Source organism: Phocoena phocoena, chromosome 19 (genome assembly GCF_963924675.1).
Source record: "Phocoena phocoena chromosome 19, mPhoPho1.1, whole genome shotgun sequence".
NCBI classification, from domain to species: Eukaryota; Metazoa; Chordata; class Mammalia; order Artiodactyla; family Phocoenidae; genus Phocoena; species Phocoena phocoena.
In genome coordinates, this window is record NC_089237.1 from 24670114 (window position 1) to 24687990 (window position 17877).

Here is a 17877-nt window from a genome sequence, read left to right on the forward strand (position 1 = left end):
CTGGCTCTGCTGCTGACTGCTATATGACATCGGGCAATTCACAAAACCTTCATGAACCTCTCTCTCTCAGGGTTGTTGTAAGGAGTCAATGAAATAAAGCGTTAAAAGTGCAGGTGACCGGAGGGGTAGGAGGGAGACGCAAGAGGGAGGAGATATGGGGATATATGAATATGTATAGCTGATTCACTTTGTTATACAGCGGCAACTAACACACCGTTGTAAAGCGATTATACTTGGAGAAAGATGTTAAAAAAAAAAAAGTGCAGGTGATCCTAGGAAATGTCCTTTATAATCCTCACCAGAACCAGCTTCTCAAAGGATTAGGGAAGGAGCCTTCCTCTTGGTATCTTACGGCTTCGTTGGGGAGGCAGCTCACTCAGCCAAAAGGAAAAAAATGTGACCTGTTTGCTCACTGTGCCTAACGTCGAGGTGTGCTGCTGGAGGACAGGGGAGGGGCTGGGTGACTCAGAAGCCTGATGGAAGCCAGCGGGTGCTGGCCTGCCAGGCTGGCTCCCTTGGAGACACGGGAGCTCAGAGTGAGGAAGAGGCAGGAGGCTGCAGCAAATCTATCCTGAAGGAGTATAGTGGGAGTACATCAACAAGGCTTCATTCACAAAACAAACACCTGCAGGGCATGGGGAGGTGGGGAGATACATGGACAGGGCAATGGGCAGACCTTGGCCCTCTCTCGGAAGTTCCCCACACAGCTCCCAGGGGCTTGGGAACCAAGCTGAGAATGCCTGATGCTAAGTGTCTGTTCCATCCCTACCACACCCACCCTGCCTCCACTCGCATCCAGGATCCCACTGGGAGAAGGGAGGGTGGGCAGGAAGGCCCGGGCCCTGGGTCCAGACAAGGGAAAGGGCTGGACTGAGAGGATCTCTTCCCAGGCCTAACTGAAAATGGTTTTCACCAGCAGCCTTTCAGGAAAAGGCTGCATCACATGCAAAGGCCCTGAGGTAGGAGGGCACATGAGGCTGGAGTAGAAAGGGTGAAGGGGCAGTAGGACCAAGAGGACAGGGAGAAAGAGGCCTCACTCTGCTGCATTTTGAGGACCATGGGAAAGCATTCATCCCCTAAGGGCAATGAGAAGCCACTGAAGCGAGGGGGGCAGTCTCCTGGGCTTCAGTTTGGGCAGTGGCTAGGCAGTGATGTCCACAGACACACATCTTCCCAGGACACGTTTCTGGGAGCCCCACAGGTGGGGAAACAGAGTGGGTGCAGTCCAGGCCCTCTTATTGAGGAGCATCTCCCGGGACTTGGGAGAGCCCTTTCTGCTCCCGCCTCACCCTGGGAGCCAGCCTGTTGGCCCTGCACCAGGTGCACCCTGTGTTTAGTTGGCAAGAGATTCTAATCCCAGGCCCAGGCTTGACTGTGTGTGTGTGGGCGGGGGGAGATCCACCCATCAGCAGCAGCCAGCTTTGCAGCCAAAGCCCCAGATTCCAGCATCAGGCCTCACTGCAGCCCAGTTTCCCGCCGTGTGCCTTTTTGAGTTGGCACAAAGCAGATGGAAGCACACAGGCCCTGTGACCCTGGCGAAGGGAAGGGCTCATTAGGGGAGGTTTTCGGAGCCCCGACTAACAAAGATGAATCAGACCTTGTGTTTGATCCCAGAAATTGTCTCATCTGCCAGGACAGCAAACGGAGTGGCTAAAATAACCAGCCTTGCAAGCGTGCATATGTGGTGTAGCACTGTGTTGGGTGGGTTGACTGAAGTGGGAGGGTTGGCATGTCACTGCGGGGCCTGAGCGGTACCCAGAAGGGCAGGGTTGGACCATGAAACCAGATCTGGGCTGATGGAGACCTGACCACTTCTTTTCCTTGGCTAGGGTCCTGGTCCTGGACAAAGGGACAATAGCTGAATTTGATTCTCCAACCAACCTCATTGCAGCCAGAGGCATCTTCTACGGGATGGCCAGAGATGCTGGACTTGCCTAAAATATACTCCTGGGATTTCTTCCTGGACATTCCTGGTTTTCATCAGGAAGGGTAAGGACACCAGATATGTCTACAGAATGGACTTGATAGCAAACGCTGGGGGCATTTGTCAGGTTTTTGTCCCTGTTAAGTGCCTGGCAGGATAACCATGCTAAATGCTTCAGGTGAGGAGGTGAAGCCCCCAGAGGCAAATGACATGCCCAAAGTCATAGCTAATTTGAGGCAGAGCCCAGACTAGTCCCCAGGTCTCCTGATTCCTAATGTGGTGTTATTTCCACACTGTACTGTTTTCAATCATTTCATGGCATGACCTCCCTACCCCCATGATTTTTCATATTTTCTACTCTGAAGTTTTTTCTTTTTTAATAAAGCTTTTTCCTTCTGGAACAGAAGACTGCCAGGTCAGGCCGTCCCTAGGAACTGAGTCTGGTACTCTGGGGTGCTGGCCTGGATCCATTAAAAATGGAGCGCTGATCAAATAAAGCTACGTGTCAACAATACAAACACCCCAATGTAGCCTTTCTCTGTTCACAAGGTCTGGGGGCTAGGACCTTTAGAGGAGGCAGGGAGGAAGGAGGGAGAGATGGAGGTTACCTTTATACACATCTACATGGCTGGAATTATCTGAAAACTTCAGACCCAAGAACTTCTGGCTAGAAATATTGTCTTCACAGCCAAAATTCACTGGGTAATTGCCAGTAGTTCCTGCGCTGCTGTGCAGATACTGTAAAAAGGTGAGAAATAAAACCCCTGAAATCTGACCCAAGGCCTCCTGGGAAAGCTGCTGTGAACACCTCCACATTTTTATTTTAAGTTCATTTTCTTTTTAAAATTTATTTATTTTTGGCTGCGTTGGGTCTTCGTTGCTGCACGCAGGCTTTCTCTAGTTGCAGCGAGCGGGGGCTACTCTTCGTTGCAGTGCGCGGGCTTCTCATTGCGGTGGCTTCCCTTGTTGGAGCACAGGCTCTAGGCGCGCGGGCTTCAGTAGCTGTGGTACATGGGCTCAGCAGTTGTGGCTCGCGGGATCTAGAGCGCAGGCTCTCAGTAGTTGTGGCGCACGGACTTCGTTGCTCCGTGGCACGTGGGATCTGCCTAGACCAGGGCTCGAACCCGTGTCCCCTGCATTGGCAGGTGGATTCTTAACCACTGTGCCACCAGGGAAGTCCCGAACACCTCCACATTTACGTCATCCCTCAGACCACTACGCCTGCTTCTCTAGGGCAGGGGTCCCCACCCCCTGGGCCGTGGACCGGTACCGCTCCATGGCCTGTTAGGCACCAGGCCGCACGGCAGGAGGTAAGCAGTGGGCAAGCGAGCAAAGCTTCATCTGCTGCTCTCCATCGCTCCCCATCGCTTGCATAACCACCTGAACCATCCCCCCAACCCCATCCACAGAAAAATTGTCTTCCACGAAACCAGTCCCTGGTGCCAAAAAGGTTGGGGACCGCTGCTCTAGGGGATGAGAAATGCGTGGTGCTTTATTTCCTCGCCCCTTTAACAGTCTGTTCCGGACAGGTCCCCGTCACCGGTGAGGTCTCCAAGTCATTCATCTTCCTCACTGTGGCTGAAGGTGAATATTGGAACACAGAGCAGCCAGAGGCTGCCCCCTCTCCTGACGGTCCCAGGCTGGTCAATGAGATGAGGGAGTGAATTAAATTTGCTTCTTTTGAGCAAGCCAATGAAGTGTTTATTTTTCTGCAGGTCAGAATTTACCTGGCACATGGCCTTCTATTTGGAAGGGATCTCTTCTCTTTGTTACCTTACTAAGTTTTCTGGTCTCCTCTGACTCTCATTTCTTCAAACTTTACTCTTGGTATAATGTGACTGGTTGTGGGTGATGGCTTTTTTGTTTTTCCTCCACCCTAAATGGTTTGCAGTAGGTGTGGAGATGGCTCCTTTGATCTGATTTTTCTATATGCATCGGGCCAGCCTGTGCAGCAGGACTATTTGTTAAAGGTTAATCACATTTTTTTGGCAGGCTGTTTCTGCCCAGGATGTTTATGAGCGCACAGAAGACTTCCATCCTTGTGATAAAGCGAGTATGAAAGCACAAATGCCCAAATTATTCTGCCTCTCCTTGGAGCTAAGAAAAGGTCTCTGCTATGCTCCCTGATTTATCAGGCCGATTTGGCATGACGTCTGGCTTGGGAGGCTCTAGCTGCCCCAAACCAACAGAAATGCAGATTCATTCGGCATCATTCTCAGCTAAAGATCCGAAGGTGTGAGGCTGTATTTCCTCTCCTGTCTTGGGAGTTTGCCTCTGAGCTCATTGAAGCCCCGACAGGTGCTGACAGCCCAAAGGAGAGGCTCAGTTGTGTAAAGTAAATAGGATAATCAAAAAATGTGGTTAGCAGAGGATGACCTCCATCTAGCTGGCTCAGCTCCTCTGGGGAAATGAAGCTGACTGCTGTGAACTGAGAGGAAGACCCCGCACAAGATATCTGTCTCCGGTGCCACTGACAGGCGTGCACGCCACCACAGCAGCAGGAGGGAGGCGGCTCAGGTGGGGCCCAGTCCCTCCTATTCTTCCTCCAGAGGGTTTTCTCCCTGGAACTGTCCAACAATTTGAACCCCGTATTATTAGAAGTATAGTGCTGTTTAGGAGGCCAAAATTAAGGAATGTGGGTTTGGTCAGTTAATATTTAATTTTAATAATACTTGTTATGCTTGAACAGTCAGCAGTTCACGAAGAGAAAAATCTTCAGTGAATGTTTACACACAGTGTGAGCACATGCTTTAAATATGCAGTGGAGGAGGAGGGGCGAATTCACAGTTAACAAAGCTAAAAAAAAATCCTTGTTATAAATTACACAAAGCATATAAAAATATTTCTCTGAATGCATAGATTAAGACTTTAAACTCACCTACCAGCAGCTGTGAAGTCTAATTCACTGCCATACGCAAGAGTCAGTTGACCACAGAGGACTTTATAAGGGAGAAGAGAGAGCAGGGCAGGGCCCATCTCTCACTGGAGATTCCAGCGGCCTCCATTTCTAAGCCCGGGAAATGCCCTGGAGCTACTCCTCTGTAGGCCACCTCCCAGCCAGGGGCTTCAACAGCTTCCAAGAATTTCTAATTGATCTGGATGGCTGGAAGAGTATTAACCCCAATGATTTAGACATGAATTAATACTGAATTTATTTATTCCAGGATAAAACTAGCCTTAACTGTATCAGTAAATTGTAACTTTTTTCAAAGGTAAGGGGAAAAGAAGGGTTAGTTTGTTTGGACAGACTATCTTCCGACTGGTTGAAACACAAGGGAGGTTTCTTCTTTAAAGTACTTCAGAGAAAGTGAGTAATAAATAACCTTTACACTCTGTTAGGCAAACACTGCACAAGGGTGAGTAACTCACCCTCCGTAATTGCTGTAATACAATTAAGTCACTGAACAGACTGCCTCCACACTGGCCTTGAAAACACCTCAACCACAGCTCAGCATTTAAGCAGCAGCAGGAGGCCATTAGCTTAGCACAACATTCTCTTCCACTGACATCTTCTGCACGTTCTCTCTCAGTCTGTAGTGTTCCAATAAAATTAACACAGTTAGGAAGTTAAGTTTCTTTGGAAACAATAGGCACTATGGGGAGAAAGCTTTTTAAGACAGCAGGGATGTTCTTCAACAGCTGGCTTCAAACCCCTGCTCTCCTGTTTGTCTAAGTGTGCTCATTCTTGTTTCTAAAGTTAAGCTGTTTATTTCAACAAGACAGTAGCTTTTCTTTTTAACATCAATGACACTGAAGGGAAGGAAAAGAATCCTTAAATGCGTTCTTTAGAAAAATTCTTATGCCATGCTCAAGAGTTTAACCAGGTATTTGTTTTGAGAACAAAGCCTGGCCGACTCACAACTGACTTTGTTAAGTGGGTTGGTGGTGGTTGTGGAGGATGCCCAAGATCAAACAACTTGTTTACAAAAGCAACAGATTTCAGAGCTGTGTAGAAATCCCAATAGTTTCAAAATAATCTTTATCTTTGATACAAAAATAAAGATGCTAACTCCTTTTAGCTCAGTTTCCCACAATAACCTTTAAAATAGCAAAGGATTCAGTCTGGAAAATTGCTTTTCATTTGTAGTGGAAAATGAAAGTGGAGAACATGGACTGGCAATGTTTGTGCTCTTCTCTTTCGGTGCAATTAAACAGAAACACGAAGACAGGGATCGCTTCAGTTAAAAAAAAAAAAAAAAAAAAGCTGTTGCTCTTTTAGAAGGCGTTAGAGAGCCCTCTAGTGACCACGAAGGGGCGTTAATGCAGAGATGACTGTCTAGGCAACGGCAATCTAGAGACGGAAGCAGTCAGTGTTTACAACGGAAAAAGTCAGGGAGGGGAAGCTCTTTTGGTTAACAGCATATTTACAATTAGGTAACTGTATTCTTAAATAATTTTAACCTGAGTAACATTTATAACTATGTTATGTGAAACCTCACAGCCACAAGTCACACCAAAATTCCTATGTCCAGTACCTGTGCTTTCCCCAGTTCACGTTTCTGGAGAGTCGTGAACATGCAACACCAAGAGAAGCGCTTCCCGGCCCTTCGGGTGCACTGTCAACAGGACTAGCTAGAAATAGGCTCTGCTCTCTCTCAGCTTCTGTTAGACAACTCTCTTACATTCTGCACAAAAAACACACTGGATATAGAACCGTCGGCTTCTGCCTCTCCAGGCCACTTCTCAGCTGTTCACAGCTTCCAGCGATAGGTTTATTGGGCACCAAGAGGCTCGGAAGAGTGGCACCGCTGCTCGGGGTCAGGGGCTTCCTACCTTGGCAGAACGATGTTAGTGTATCTGACGCAGTGGCACCAGGGGCCCTCCGGGGCATCCAAGGCATTTAGATCAATGGCTTGTCCTTGGCCCAGAGGTGATGAACACTGTCACAGTACTCAGTGATAAAAGTCCCTGCTGCATTAGTAAGTCAGTTTTGAAGCTCTCCTGTTGTAGCAAGGCCTTTCAGTCAGTGTGGATGCAGCATTTCTGAACAGAAAATTATTTTCACTTATCATTAGAACCAGTTCCAGCTCCTGGAAATCTTGGAGTCGAGCAACATCTTTGTCCTAAAACAAAAATAGGTTACACAGATTAAGAGGAGCCGCTTGTCTCTATGTCTTCGGTGTGCTGTGCTGATACCAGCGATAGTGCAGGAAATTCCCCAGGAGCGTGAACTGGGTTGGAGTGGTAGAAGGCCTTAACAGCAGATGCTACGAGATAAGCACACCTCGAAGGGAGAGGCAGTGCAGGGATGTTTTCCTCAGGGGCCCCGAGAAGCCAGAAGCCTGACATTCAGGGAACCCAGAGATGTTGGGAGGACCACACATGTATCTACGTAGATTTGCACTATAATTTAGGCTGGTTCTTATGTTATAAAACACAAGGCACATGTGATAGTGCACTAAGGTAATCCTTACAGATCACTAAAGAGAAACAACCAAAAATAGGTACCTGTGAATGGTAAACTCAGAACATTCTCTCTGGTATCCTACCACTTTCAGAAATGCCAACGTCTCTATAGGCCCAGTAGAGGAAAGAAAGCTCAATGGAAAAACACCCTTTGCTCTTTTTCTATTCTCTTCTCGTTTCTTCAACTATGACTCACATACCCAAGGAGGAAGCTGGGTATTTTCCAAATGGAAAAAGCAACCACTTAACAGACCTTTCTTACCTTTCTTACCAGAGTATTGGGTAACTTTCTGATCTTCTCCACTTGATCAGGATTAACACCCAGCTCACAGCAACTCACTCTGAGCAATTCTTGGTAGGTGAGCTCCTGTCTGTCCAGTTCAATTTCAATGAAATCATTTTCTCGAAGAGATGGGTTCTGAATCCTCACCTTGAGTACCAGCTCTAGGGAAAAGGGGGGGAAAATGTTAATGAATGATTCTGGCATAGTAACCCGATGTAATTTAAGACCTTTTCCAGAAGACGGTTACCCTTAATCATGTCCTGTGCTAAGGCCTGTGCCACCCAATGAGAAAACTAAGCACAATATTACAGCATGGTTTGCTCAGGCCCAGTTCTGGCTCTGCTGGTGCAGTCGCATTGTCCTCCCTACATCTAAGACTGTGGTTCACAAAGTAAAGGGGCGGCAGGGGGAGACGGCAGACAACCATCCCAGCCATACAGAAGGCCAATTTACTTCTGCCGCTGGAGCTAAGCAGGTAAAGGCTTGAGAATGGGTTGGGTATCAAACAACACATAAGCAGGGTAAGGGGAAGCGAGGTGAAAAGAAGGCACAGGAAAGATAACGGTACAAGAGTTACTCTATAAAGACTTAACAATTGTAGACCTAAAGATATTTATGATATGAAAATCCTTGCAATAAAGACAGTACAAGAGCAAAAAGATAAGCTACTAATAAAAATTAAAGTCTAACTATGACTTGAATTCAGTATACCTTAATAAGGGAGGAATTTTGGCTTTGAGAGTAAACAAATACCACTATTCGTGGGTCTGGGATCTAAGCAGTCTGCTCCTAAATTCTGAGCCTGGCTGCCATGATGGCCCAAGCCATGCACCCATGCGCATTTAGTGGTTCTGCTTTGCTCCTTATATATGAATCCCTCACGCCACCCATGGGCCACTGTTATCAACAACAATAGTAACAGGTCCTCAAAAACAGAAAGTGAGGGAGTTACTGATATGGAAAAAGAAAGGTAAGACTAGACTATACCCTGTGGTGTTGACTGGAATTGGAGGTATTAGGATTAATTTTACAGTTTTTAATATTTTTTTAAAAGATCTAGATTAAGTAGATATAGAAATACAGAAAAAAGTACATATATTTGTGTTTGCTTGCCTTTTTTTTTCTTTTTTTTTTAACGTTACTAATCCTCTCAGGTCAGCATGCAGCTTGATATCCAGGAAGCATATGTTCATTTTCTACTTTTCATCTAAAACAGGGGTCCCCAGCCCCCGGCCACGGACCAATACCAGTCCACGGCCTGTTAGGAACAGGGCTGCACAGCAGGAGGTGCGCAGCAAGGGAGCAAAGCTTCTCTGGGGCTCCCCCTTGCTCTGGGGCTTCCCATTGCTCGAACTACCACCTGAACCATTCTCCCCCTCCCCCCACCAGTCTGTAGAAAAACCGTCTTCCACAAAACCAGTCCCTGGTGCCAAAAAGGTTGGAGATCGCTGATGTAAAATATCAATGGAGAGTTCGTTGCTTTTGTCATAAATTGTGGGAGCTGCTTTCAACTCTACTTTTTGTGACCTTTTGAACCTTGAATGACTGTGGTACAAATGCGTATAACCCTGCTCTATCATGTACTAGATATGTGATACTGGGCAAATTACCTATCTCTCTGCATTTAAGTTTCTCCATTTCTAAAATGTACATAGGGACTTCCCTGGTGGTCCAGTGGTTAAGACTCCATGCTTCCAATGCAAGGGGCGCAGGTTCAATCCCTGGTCAGGGAACTAAGATCCCACATGCTGCGCAGGGCAGCCAAGAAAAAAACTCTTAAAAAATAAATAAATAAAAGGTACATAATGGGAATTCACTGGCGGTCCAGTGGTTAGGACTACTCGTCGCTTTCACTGCCAGGGCCCAGGTTCAATCCCTGGTTGGGGAACTAAGATTCTGCAAGTTGTGCGGGGAGGCCAAAATAAATAAATTAATTTAATTAAATGTAAATAATAATACCCAGTTTATGAGTTTGTTGTAACAATTAAATGAGAACTTAGAATGCTTCAAAGTTATGTTACTAGGTACATGCATGTTTAGTTTATATCTTTCTGGTGAATCTTTCCTTTTTTTTTTTTTTTTTTTTCGCCGTACGCGGGCCTCTCACTGTTGTGGCCTCTCCCGCTGCGGAGCACAGGCTCTGGACGCGCAGGCTCAGCGGCCATGGCTCACGTGCCCAGCCGCTCCGCGGCATGTGGGATCCTCCCAGACCAGGACACGAACCCGTGTCCCCTGCATCGGCAGGCAGACTCCCAACCACTGCGCCACCAGGGAAGCCCTGAATCTTTCCTTTTATCATTCAATTGCTCTTTATTGTTTGCTTGCTTTTTCCTTTCTATTCTAACTCGGTCCTCTGAGTGAGCCTAGAAGAAATGATGCTAGCAGCAGTGAGCACACCTAGTGTTCACATTCTGGTTCCTGAATACCATTCTCCACCAGAAAGAACCAGGGCTCCTTGGAGAAACAGCTGATTCCAAGGCTGGGGCGGGGAAAGTTATACTAGGGAGCCTGAAACATCTTGCTGTACCACAAAGTAAGGAAGTGCTCCAAGAATGATGGGCATGTCCAAGAGACACAAGAACAAGCTCCAAGGGGCTCCCTCTGGATAAATCTGGCATAATTTGAACACCAAAATAATGATACTAATGGATTATAACCCAATAAATAAAATAAGAATCAGTGAGTTCAAGTGGAGGAGAAGGGAAAGCCCTTCTTTATAGTAGAATACCACCTAATAAACAGAGAAAAAAATGAAAGGAAATCATATTCTACAAAATAACTGGCCTGGACTCTTCAAAAATCTGAGGTCTCAAATGATAGCTAAAGGCTGAGGAAATGCTTCAGATTAAAGGAGACTATAACAACATGATAGGCAAATGCAATGGTTGATCCTGGGAGGTGGACAGGAGTAGAGGGAGTGAAGATAGCCACAAAGGGCATTGCTGAGACGGCTGACAAAAATTTAAATATAAACTATGGGTTAGAGAATAGTTTTATGTCAAGGTTATATTTTCTTTCTTTTTTTTTTTTTTTTTTTGCGGTATGCGGGCCTGTCACTGTTGCGGCCTCTCCCGTTGCAGGATGCGCAGGCTCAGCGGCCACGGCTCACGGGCCCAGCCGCTCCGCGGCACGTGGGATCTTCCCAGACCAGGGCACGAACCCGTGTCCCCTGCATTGGCAGGCGGACTCTCAACCACTGCGCCACCAGGGAAGCCCAAGGTTATATTTTCTAAATCTTCTCATTATACGGTGATTATGTAAGAGACTATCCTTGTTCTTAGGAAAAACACACTTAAGTAGTTCAGGGTAAAAGGGCAAAAGATAACTTGTAAATCTGAGTAAAGAGAGTTCCTTATACTAGTCTTGCAACTTTTCTGTAAGTCTGTAATCAGACGCAAAATAAATAAATCCCACCCCCACTCCTCAGAAAACCAGGAAGTAAAGCACTAGACCTCTGGACACCACCTGCCCTGTTGCAGAGGCTGTTTGCTGATGAGAGGTTACCTTGCATATTAAATGGAAATGCTCCAGTGAAGAAAAATGGCTGGAATGCTGGCGCTGGTCCTGCATACGTCCCATTTTGAGGCTCCAGAGACATTGGTGGCTTGGACGGGACAGAAGAGAACAGGGAGCAACTCTGACTCACCGGTGGCTGACAAACAGGACCCGGTTTTGTGCTTTCTGGTGTTCTGAGTATGGCAGATGGGGCAGACACATCCCCATTCTGAACCAGTGCCAAAGAGGTGTGGTCCCGTGGAAAGGCCCCAAGCAGGGGAGGTTCCCCAGGGGGCAGCAATGGAGGCGAGCCATCTGCAGGGGGTGATGCAGGAGGTGTGGAGGGGCCCCCATTCTGCAGCTGGGCTGAATCCTCCGACCCAGGGGTATAGATGAAAGGGAAGGCTGGGTTGGCCAAATAGTTCGGAACAAAGGACAGCTCTGACTCCTTCTTCAGCTGAGGGAGGTCGTCATGGTTATCATCATCTTCCACTTAAAAAGACGGAAACACAGAACATTTACATAGCCCTTTAAAAATTACAAAGTAAAGAGTATCTTGTGAAAGCTAGTGTCCTTTGGTATACAACAAATATTTTGATCAGTGTTTACTGCACGTTTATCGTTACCATTTTTATCACCTTCAAGTTTACAGATAAAAAACCAAAACTTTATAATGCCTACCTTTCCAGAAACAGTATGGAATAATTATCTTGGCATAGTTAAGACTATCTTGTTTTTAGATACAAACAGATTGGCTGTTTGGCATCAAGAATATATACAATAGGGCTTCCCTGGTGGCGCAGTGGTTGAGAGTCCGCCTGCCGATGCAGGGGACACAGGTTTGTGCCCCGGTCCGGGAGGATCCCACATGCCGCGGAGCGGCTGGGCCCCTGAGCCATGGCCGCTGAGCCTGCGCGTCCGGAGCCTGTGCTCCGCAACGGGAGAGGCCACAATAGTGAGAGGCCGGCGTACCGCAAAAAAAAAAAAAAAGAATATATACAATAATACCATAAGTCTTAAACTTAGGTTGACAAAATCAAAAGTTGCCTCAAAACACAGACTCACCTCCCATAATCTTCCTAATTTCCCTCCTTGATGTTAATTGGACTGGCATTTCTCCCTTTGTGGTAAGAATCTCTTTGTCAGCTCCTGATTTTAACAAGTAAGAGACCACCTGACCATGATTGCGTTTACATGCCCAGTGTAAACAGGTCCTATGGCAAAGAAAAGAAAAAAAGAGTGATTTAAAAAGTGGAGAGGTGATTTGGGATTTCAAATTCTACACACCAGTACATAAACATATACAAGCGTGTTAGAGTTCAGCTAGAACCAGAAAATCAGGCTGGTAATCTTAACTTCTCTTTTCAGAAAGCAGATGATCGAAATATTTAATATGCTTAAAATTTATTTTTCAATTTTATTTCTGGCCCTTGGGAAAAGCTGATTTATCCTCGGAGCTTTATTTCAATGGCTTTCAGAAGGCTGGCTGCCTGGCTCGCTAGATAACTCTACTGATATCCTGTGTGTTCACTCTATCAGTGTCGCTCATTAGACTGTACCAGTCTCTTTAAAATATATTTTTACATGGCCATATTCCTTTTAAGAGACTATGGAAACTTGCTTCATATGCACCAAATGTCACTTGAAGATTAAATATTATCAGGCTACTAACCATCTCCCATCTGCAGCTTGCTCTGCCACTAAAATTATTACTACAGCAGATTCCTGTCTGAATCTCAGTTACTCTTTTCCTCTTTCCTTTTCTCTCCTTCACACACACACAAAAAGGATTTCCAAATTTCCATTTTTAAGAGTTCACTTCTCTAGCTCTCTCCAGAAGGCTACATTTTTCAAGTGCTTTAGGAATTAAAGTACATGTGCAATGCCTTGTGTTTAAGGCACTGCACACGTACTTTTATTCCTAAAGCACTTCAAAAATGTACATCAACAGCCAAAGTTTTTGAGAACTCTTCTGAAGCATTAGACTTATTTAAGTAAAACTAATTATTTACTATTGTACACATAGGAAGGGATTATGCACACTCTAAAGAGCTATTATCTTAACACCGCACAGAAATATAATAACATGCTAGCCAATACTCCAACTTAATAGAGCTACTAAATTCATCCCCAGTTGCCAAACCTGAATGTTATTATGGAAGGAAATTACTTTTCTCCCCTGTTTTGAAATGTCCTCACTCACCAACTCTCTAATTGAACTGAGATAAATATCTTCAGAGCTTATAGACGAATATAAATATGGTAAAGAATAGAACATAAGTTCAATAGTGAGGATTAGGTCACCCACCTGAGAAATATAACTATCTAGAAAGTACATTTGGTTCCAGCAAAAAGCTGATTTGCCCTGGGCACCTGAATATTTATGACTTACAGAAAGCCAGCTTGTCTGGCTGGCTGGGAGCAACTCCACTGATGTTTCAGAGTGATATTTGACATTCCAAACTATTACCCATTAGAATTAGATTATCCAGATGTCTTTAAAAGGTACTCTATGATGAAAAGAATGCCAATTTGGGGAAAATAAGGGAAGAGTCTTGATATGGACTTCTAAAATATAAGCTCCGTGTGAGGGTAAGGAAGTATCTGCTTGAATATACAGGTACTTAATTAACATTTGCTGAATGAGTGAACCAAGGACACGGTGGGCATTACTTGGAGTAGAAGGATCCCATATATCCTTGATTCTGGCCAAACTACAGCTGAGAGTGTGTTTGTGTGTGGATGTCCTGAAAGCCTGAAAATGAATAATTATAATGATAAGCAAGCACTCAAAAATGAATGGAGCATGATGAGAAAAATATGTTCCCTTTTGGAAATAAAGTGCTCACTTGCTAGTAGTAAATCACTTGTTCACGACAAGCTTGAGAGTGAAGGAAGAAATATACCGCCAGTGGATCTGAGACACCTGGGGACAAACCAACTAGCTAAAGCATCACCATGTAAAGTGGAGTTAAGTCAACACAGCACGTCCCCCACAGCCCTGTACCCTGAGTGATCATCATTTATAGTCCAGACCTGTGCAGCTCTGGGTGGCCAGAACTGACAGGCACTGTAGCCAGGCAATATTTTCAACTTCTTCCTGAGCTATTATACTTGTTCCTTAAAGCAAAGGGGTATGCATGACACTTGAAGTACAATTGATGTGGGAGCTCTATCTTTGAACTTGAACTCTTTAAGCTTTAAATTTGCAGTCAGAATAGCCTATCAGTGCTGGGAAGTATTTCAGACCAGAGGCACAAATTTCATTTGTGCAGAAATTGTGGTTACTGAGCAGCTAAGAATTGAAAGCAGTAACCATTCTGCTTTTCTATGCTGCTGACTATGTTTTTTGAGGATAACCTTTATATCCCATTACCCAGCACACTGCTTAATAAAAAAATAATAGTTAAAAAAGAAAAAAATAGTTAACACAGACACGTTTTACATGCTGAACACTGTTCTAAAAGCTTTATATATATTAATTCATTTAATCCTCTAAACAACCCATTTAATCCTCTAAACAACCTACTATTATCAACATTCTCCCACTTTACAGATGAGAAAACTGAGGCAGTCAACAAATAAGCAAAACACTATGGTACACAGAGATTCTATTACAAGGACAATAAAGAGAGGAAAGGGATTGGGAAATGCCAGAGACAGGGAAGGGGCATGGCTCAATTTTAAATTGAGGGCCAAGGAAAGACTCACTAAGGGGACATCTAAGCTAAGACCTGAAGGAGGTGAGGGGACAAAAGCATTTTAAATGATGGGAAGAGAAAACACAAAGGCCTTGAATCAACATTGTGCCTGGTGTTTTCAGGAAAAGCAAGGAGGCCAGGAGAGCAGAATGAAGGGGGCAAGGGGGTAAAGCCGGAGGTGAGGCTTAGAGGTAAAGACAGAGGATGCAGGGACAAGGAGTCGAAACTGTAGGACCCTGTGGGCTTTTACTCAACGTGAGACGGGAGCTATTAAAGGGTTTTGAGCAGAATGAAATGATCTGACTTATGTTTTAAGTCAAGATCCCTCTGGCTGCTGTGCTGAGAAAAGATGTAGGGTAGAAGGACTAGTTAGGAGGCTACTGCATTAATCCAAGTGATGGAATGATGGTGGCTTTGCACCAGAGGTGTAGTGGTAGAGCTAGTGAGAAATGGTCAGATTGTAACTACACCGCTGCCAGTGCAGCTGGCAGGATTAGCAGCTTGACTGGATGTGGGGTGTGAGGGAAAGACAGAAGGCAAGGAGGGCACCAAAGGTTCTGGCCTGTGCACCTCAGATGCTGAGATGAGGACTCAGGAGCAGGCTGGGGACAATTAGGGCTATGAGGGAGACCAGGAACTCAACCCTGGGCATGTTGAATTTGAAGTCCTATTAGACATCTTCCCCCAATTAAATCTATGAAAGCCTCTTCATAGTTCCACCAACTTACATTCACTGAGCACCTACTATGTGGTTAAGAAAGTATGGTTTGGGGGCTTCCCTGGTGGTCCGGTGGTTAAGACTCCATGTTTCCACTGCAGGGGGTGTGGGTTCGATCCCTGTTCGGGGAACTAAGATCCCACATGCCGTTGGGTGTGGCCAAAAAAAAAAAAAAAGAGGATGTATGGTTTGGAGGCAGATGCTGGGTTTGTTTCCCAGCTACATCAGTTACTGTAAACTCTGTGACCTTGGGAAAATTACTTAATCTTTCTGGGCTTCAATAGCCTCACCTACAAAATGGAGAGGATAACAATAGCTATGTCGCTGAGTAGTTGTGAATGAGATAATACACATAAAGCACCTGGAAGTTTGTTTGCACTACGGAGCAAGCTCAATAAATGTTAGCTGTTTATATCATGCTGCATCTCCGTAAATGCTCACAACACTCTTCTGAAATAATGAAGTGACTCGGGCAAGGTTGTATATCTAAGCAGGAATGGAGAAGAACCTGTAGGAAAGACCAGGCTCATTCTTCTACACAACACTGCCTCCCAGTGCCGAAACAATGATCACAGCTTGTGAACCACATAGCAATCCTAGAAATGGCACACACAGAGAAAAGCAAGCTAGTTTGCAAACACTTTTAAACAAAACAAAAAAGCAGTTTCTACTGTTTCCTCGCTTTCTGGACAGCTACGCAGGCTGTTTTCCTCAGGGTAAGTTCGTAGATAGATTTGTGAGGAAGTCGGGAAACTGCGACTCCAGTCCTGGCTTTTATATTAATAGTTGTGTGACCTCGGGCAGTTTATTCTCTGAAGTTGAACCCATCTCCAATGTCCCTTTTAATTTCAAACTGTATGATTACACCTTAAAAAATAAAACATTTGCAAACTCACTTTAACTCTCAGCTAGCAAAATAGGTTGGTTAAGCATTACCTGGATCAAATAAAAAATTAAAATTTAAATGTGAAGAGAGCAGAATAATACCACATTCAGTAACTTAAAACTTGACCACCAGCACATCTTAAAATGAGATCCCTTATTTAGTTGGAAAGGACTCAACTGCATGCAGGCATCTGAAGTCCCATATTTGAAACTGTTGTAAGAAAACAAAGCAAACACTCTATAGGATAAATGAATGGGTCTTCCTGCAACAGGCAGCTGTAGGTAGTAGCAAATCACTGCTGCAGTAAGACAACAGAGAAGCAGAATAGGGATGCAAGTGATTTTTTCCCCTAGTCTTGGGAAAAGAAATCGTGCTAGTTTATAAGATCCACATTTCCTCAGTTGCTTATGCTTTTTGCTCTGCACAGACGTGCTCTTCATAGTAATTCCAGACTCGAACTGGGGTGAGCATCAAATTAGGGTGACGTTAGGGGTGGGGAGGGGGGAACGGCGGGCGCCAGGGTTCGGGTGGGCGCTGCCGGGGCAGGACCACGTGGGCCGGGATTTGGCCTCCGCTGACTAACCGAGGCAGAGGGGGCCAGGTCTGGCCTCCAGAGCGCACAGCTTCGTTGACCCGGAGCGCCGGGCCACGCCTTAGAGGGCGTCGGGTTCAGCGCTAGGCCGAGGTCGCGCCCGGGCCGGGTGCTCTGACCCTAGGCCTCCCCCGCTCCCCACTTACCAGCCGTTGACCTCATTTTGGGAGTTCACATCCACCCCGCTCTCCACCAGTTTCTGCACCTCCCGAATGTCCCCCAAGGCCGCGGCCTCCCGCAGCCTCTCCTGCTGCTCCTTCTGCTCCAGAAGAGCGCTCATCTTCCCTCAGCCCCAGACCCCCGCCCGGGTCCGCCCGCCCGCCCAGTCCCGGCCGGTCAGCGCCGCCGCCGCCGCGGCCCACTCCCCGCCATGGGGAAGCCGCGCGGAGCAGGTCCGCCCAGCTCGCGCCGCCGCCCGCGCCCGGCCAGCTGCCTCTGCTACCCCACCGAGGGCCGCCCGCCACTCCCCTGCTGTTCCCGGCCCGTGGGCCCAAGCCTCCTCCCGGCCGCGCCTCCCGCAGGCCGGCTCCGGGGGAACCTATTCGGAGTGACAACCCTGACCCAGATATTTTCCGTTCCTACCCTCGGCGCCCGCGCGGGCTGGCTGTTTATGTAACAGCTGCACAATATTATCTGCCGTGATTCACGGACTATTTTTAGAACTCCCTACCCCGCAGCTTCCAGGGAGGAGGACAGACACAAGGAAAGGGAAGAATGGGTATTTGAGAGCCAGAAAAGCCTTATCCCCTGGCGCAGGCTGTTTACCAGGCATCAAAAATAACTGGTGTTCCCCACCCACCACCCACCCCGGTTTGTTTGGCTCTTTTTCCTTATCCGAACCAACTCTTGCCCAGCAGGATGGGGAAATGGGC

The 17877-nt window shown here is 46.3% G+C and overlaps 2 protein-coding genes across 2 annotated transcripts in view; one reads left to right on the forward strand and one right to left on the reverse strand.

The window, feature by feature from the left end:
- Window positions 1-2438, forward strand: part of ABCC3 (ATP binding cassette subfamily C member 3) — a 30975-nt gene extending 28537 nt beyond the window's left edge. The window contains exon 30 of the mRNA XM_065896902.1: window positions 1830-2438. Coding sequence (XP_065752974.1) covers window positions 1830-1938 — 109 coding nt within the window. The 3' untranslated portion in view covers window positions 1939-2438. The remainder of the gene's footprint in view (window positions 1-1829) is intronic.
- Window positions 2439-4568: 2130 nt separating this feature from the next.
- ANKRD40 (ankyrin repeat domain 40) lies at window positions 4569-17591 on the reverse strand. The gene is made up of 5 exons (XM_065897026.1): window positions 17152-17591; window positions 12174-12322; window positions 11118-11600; window positions 7593-7774; window positions 4569-6987 (listed from the first exon to the last, which is right to left on the reverse strand). The coding sequence occupies exons 1-5, from the start codon at window positions 17283-17285 to the stop codon at window positions 6841-6843; spliced, it is 1095 nt and encodes a 364-aa protein (XP_065753098.1). The 5' UTR covers window positions 17286-17591; the 3' UTR covers window positions 4569-6840.
- Window positions 17592-17877: the final 286 nt, after the last annotated feature.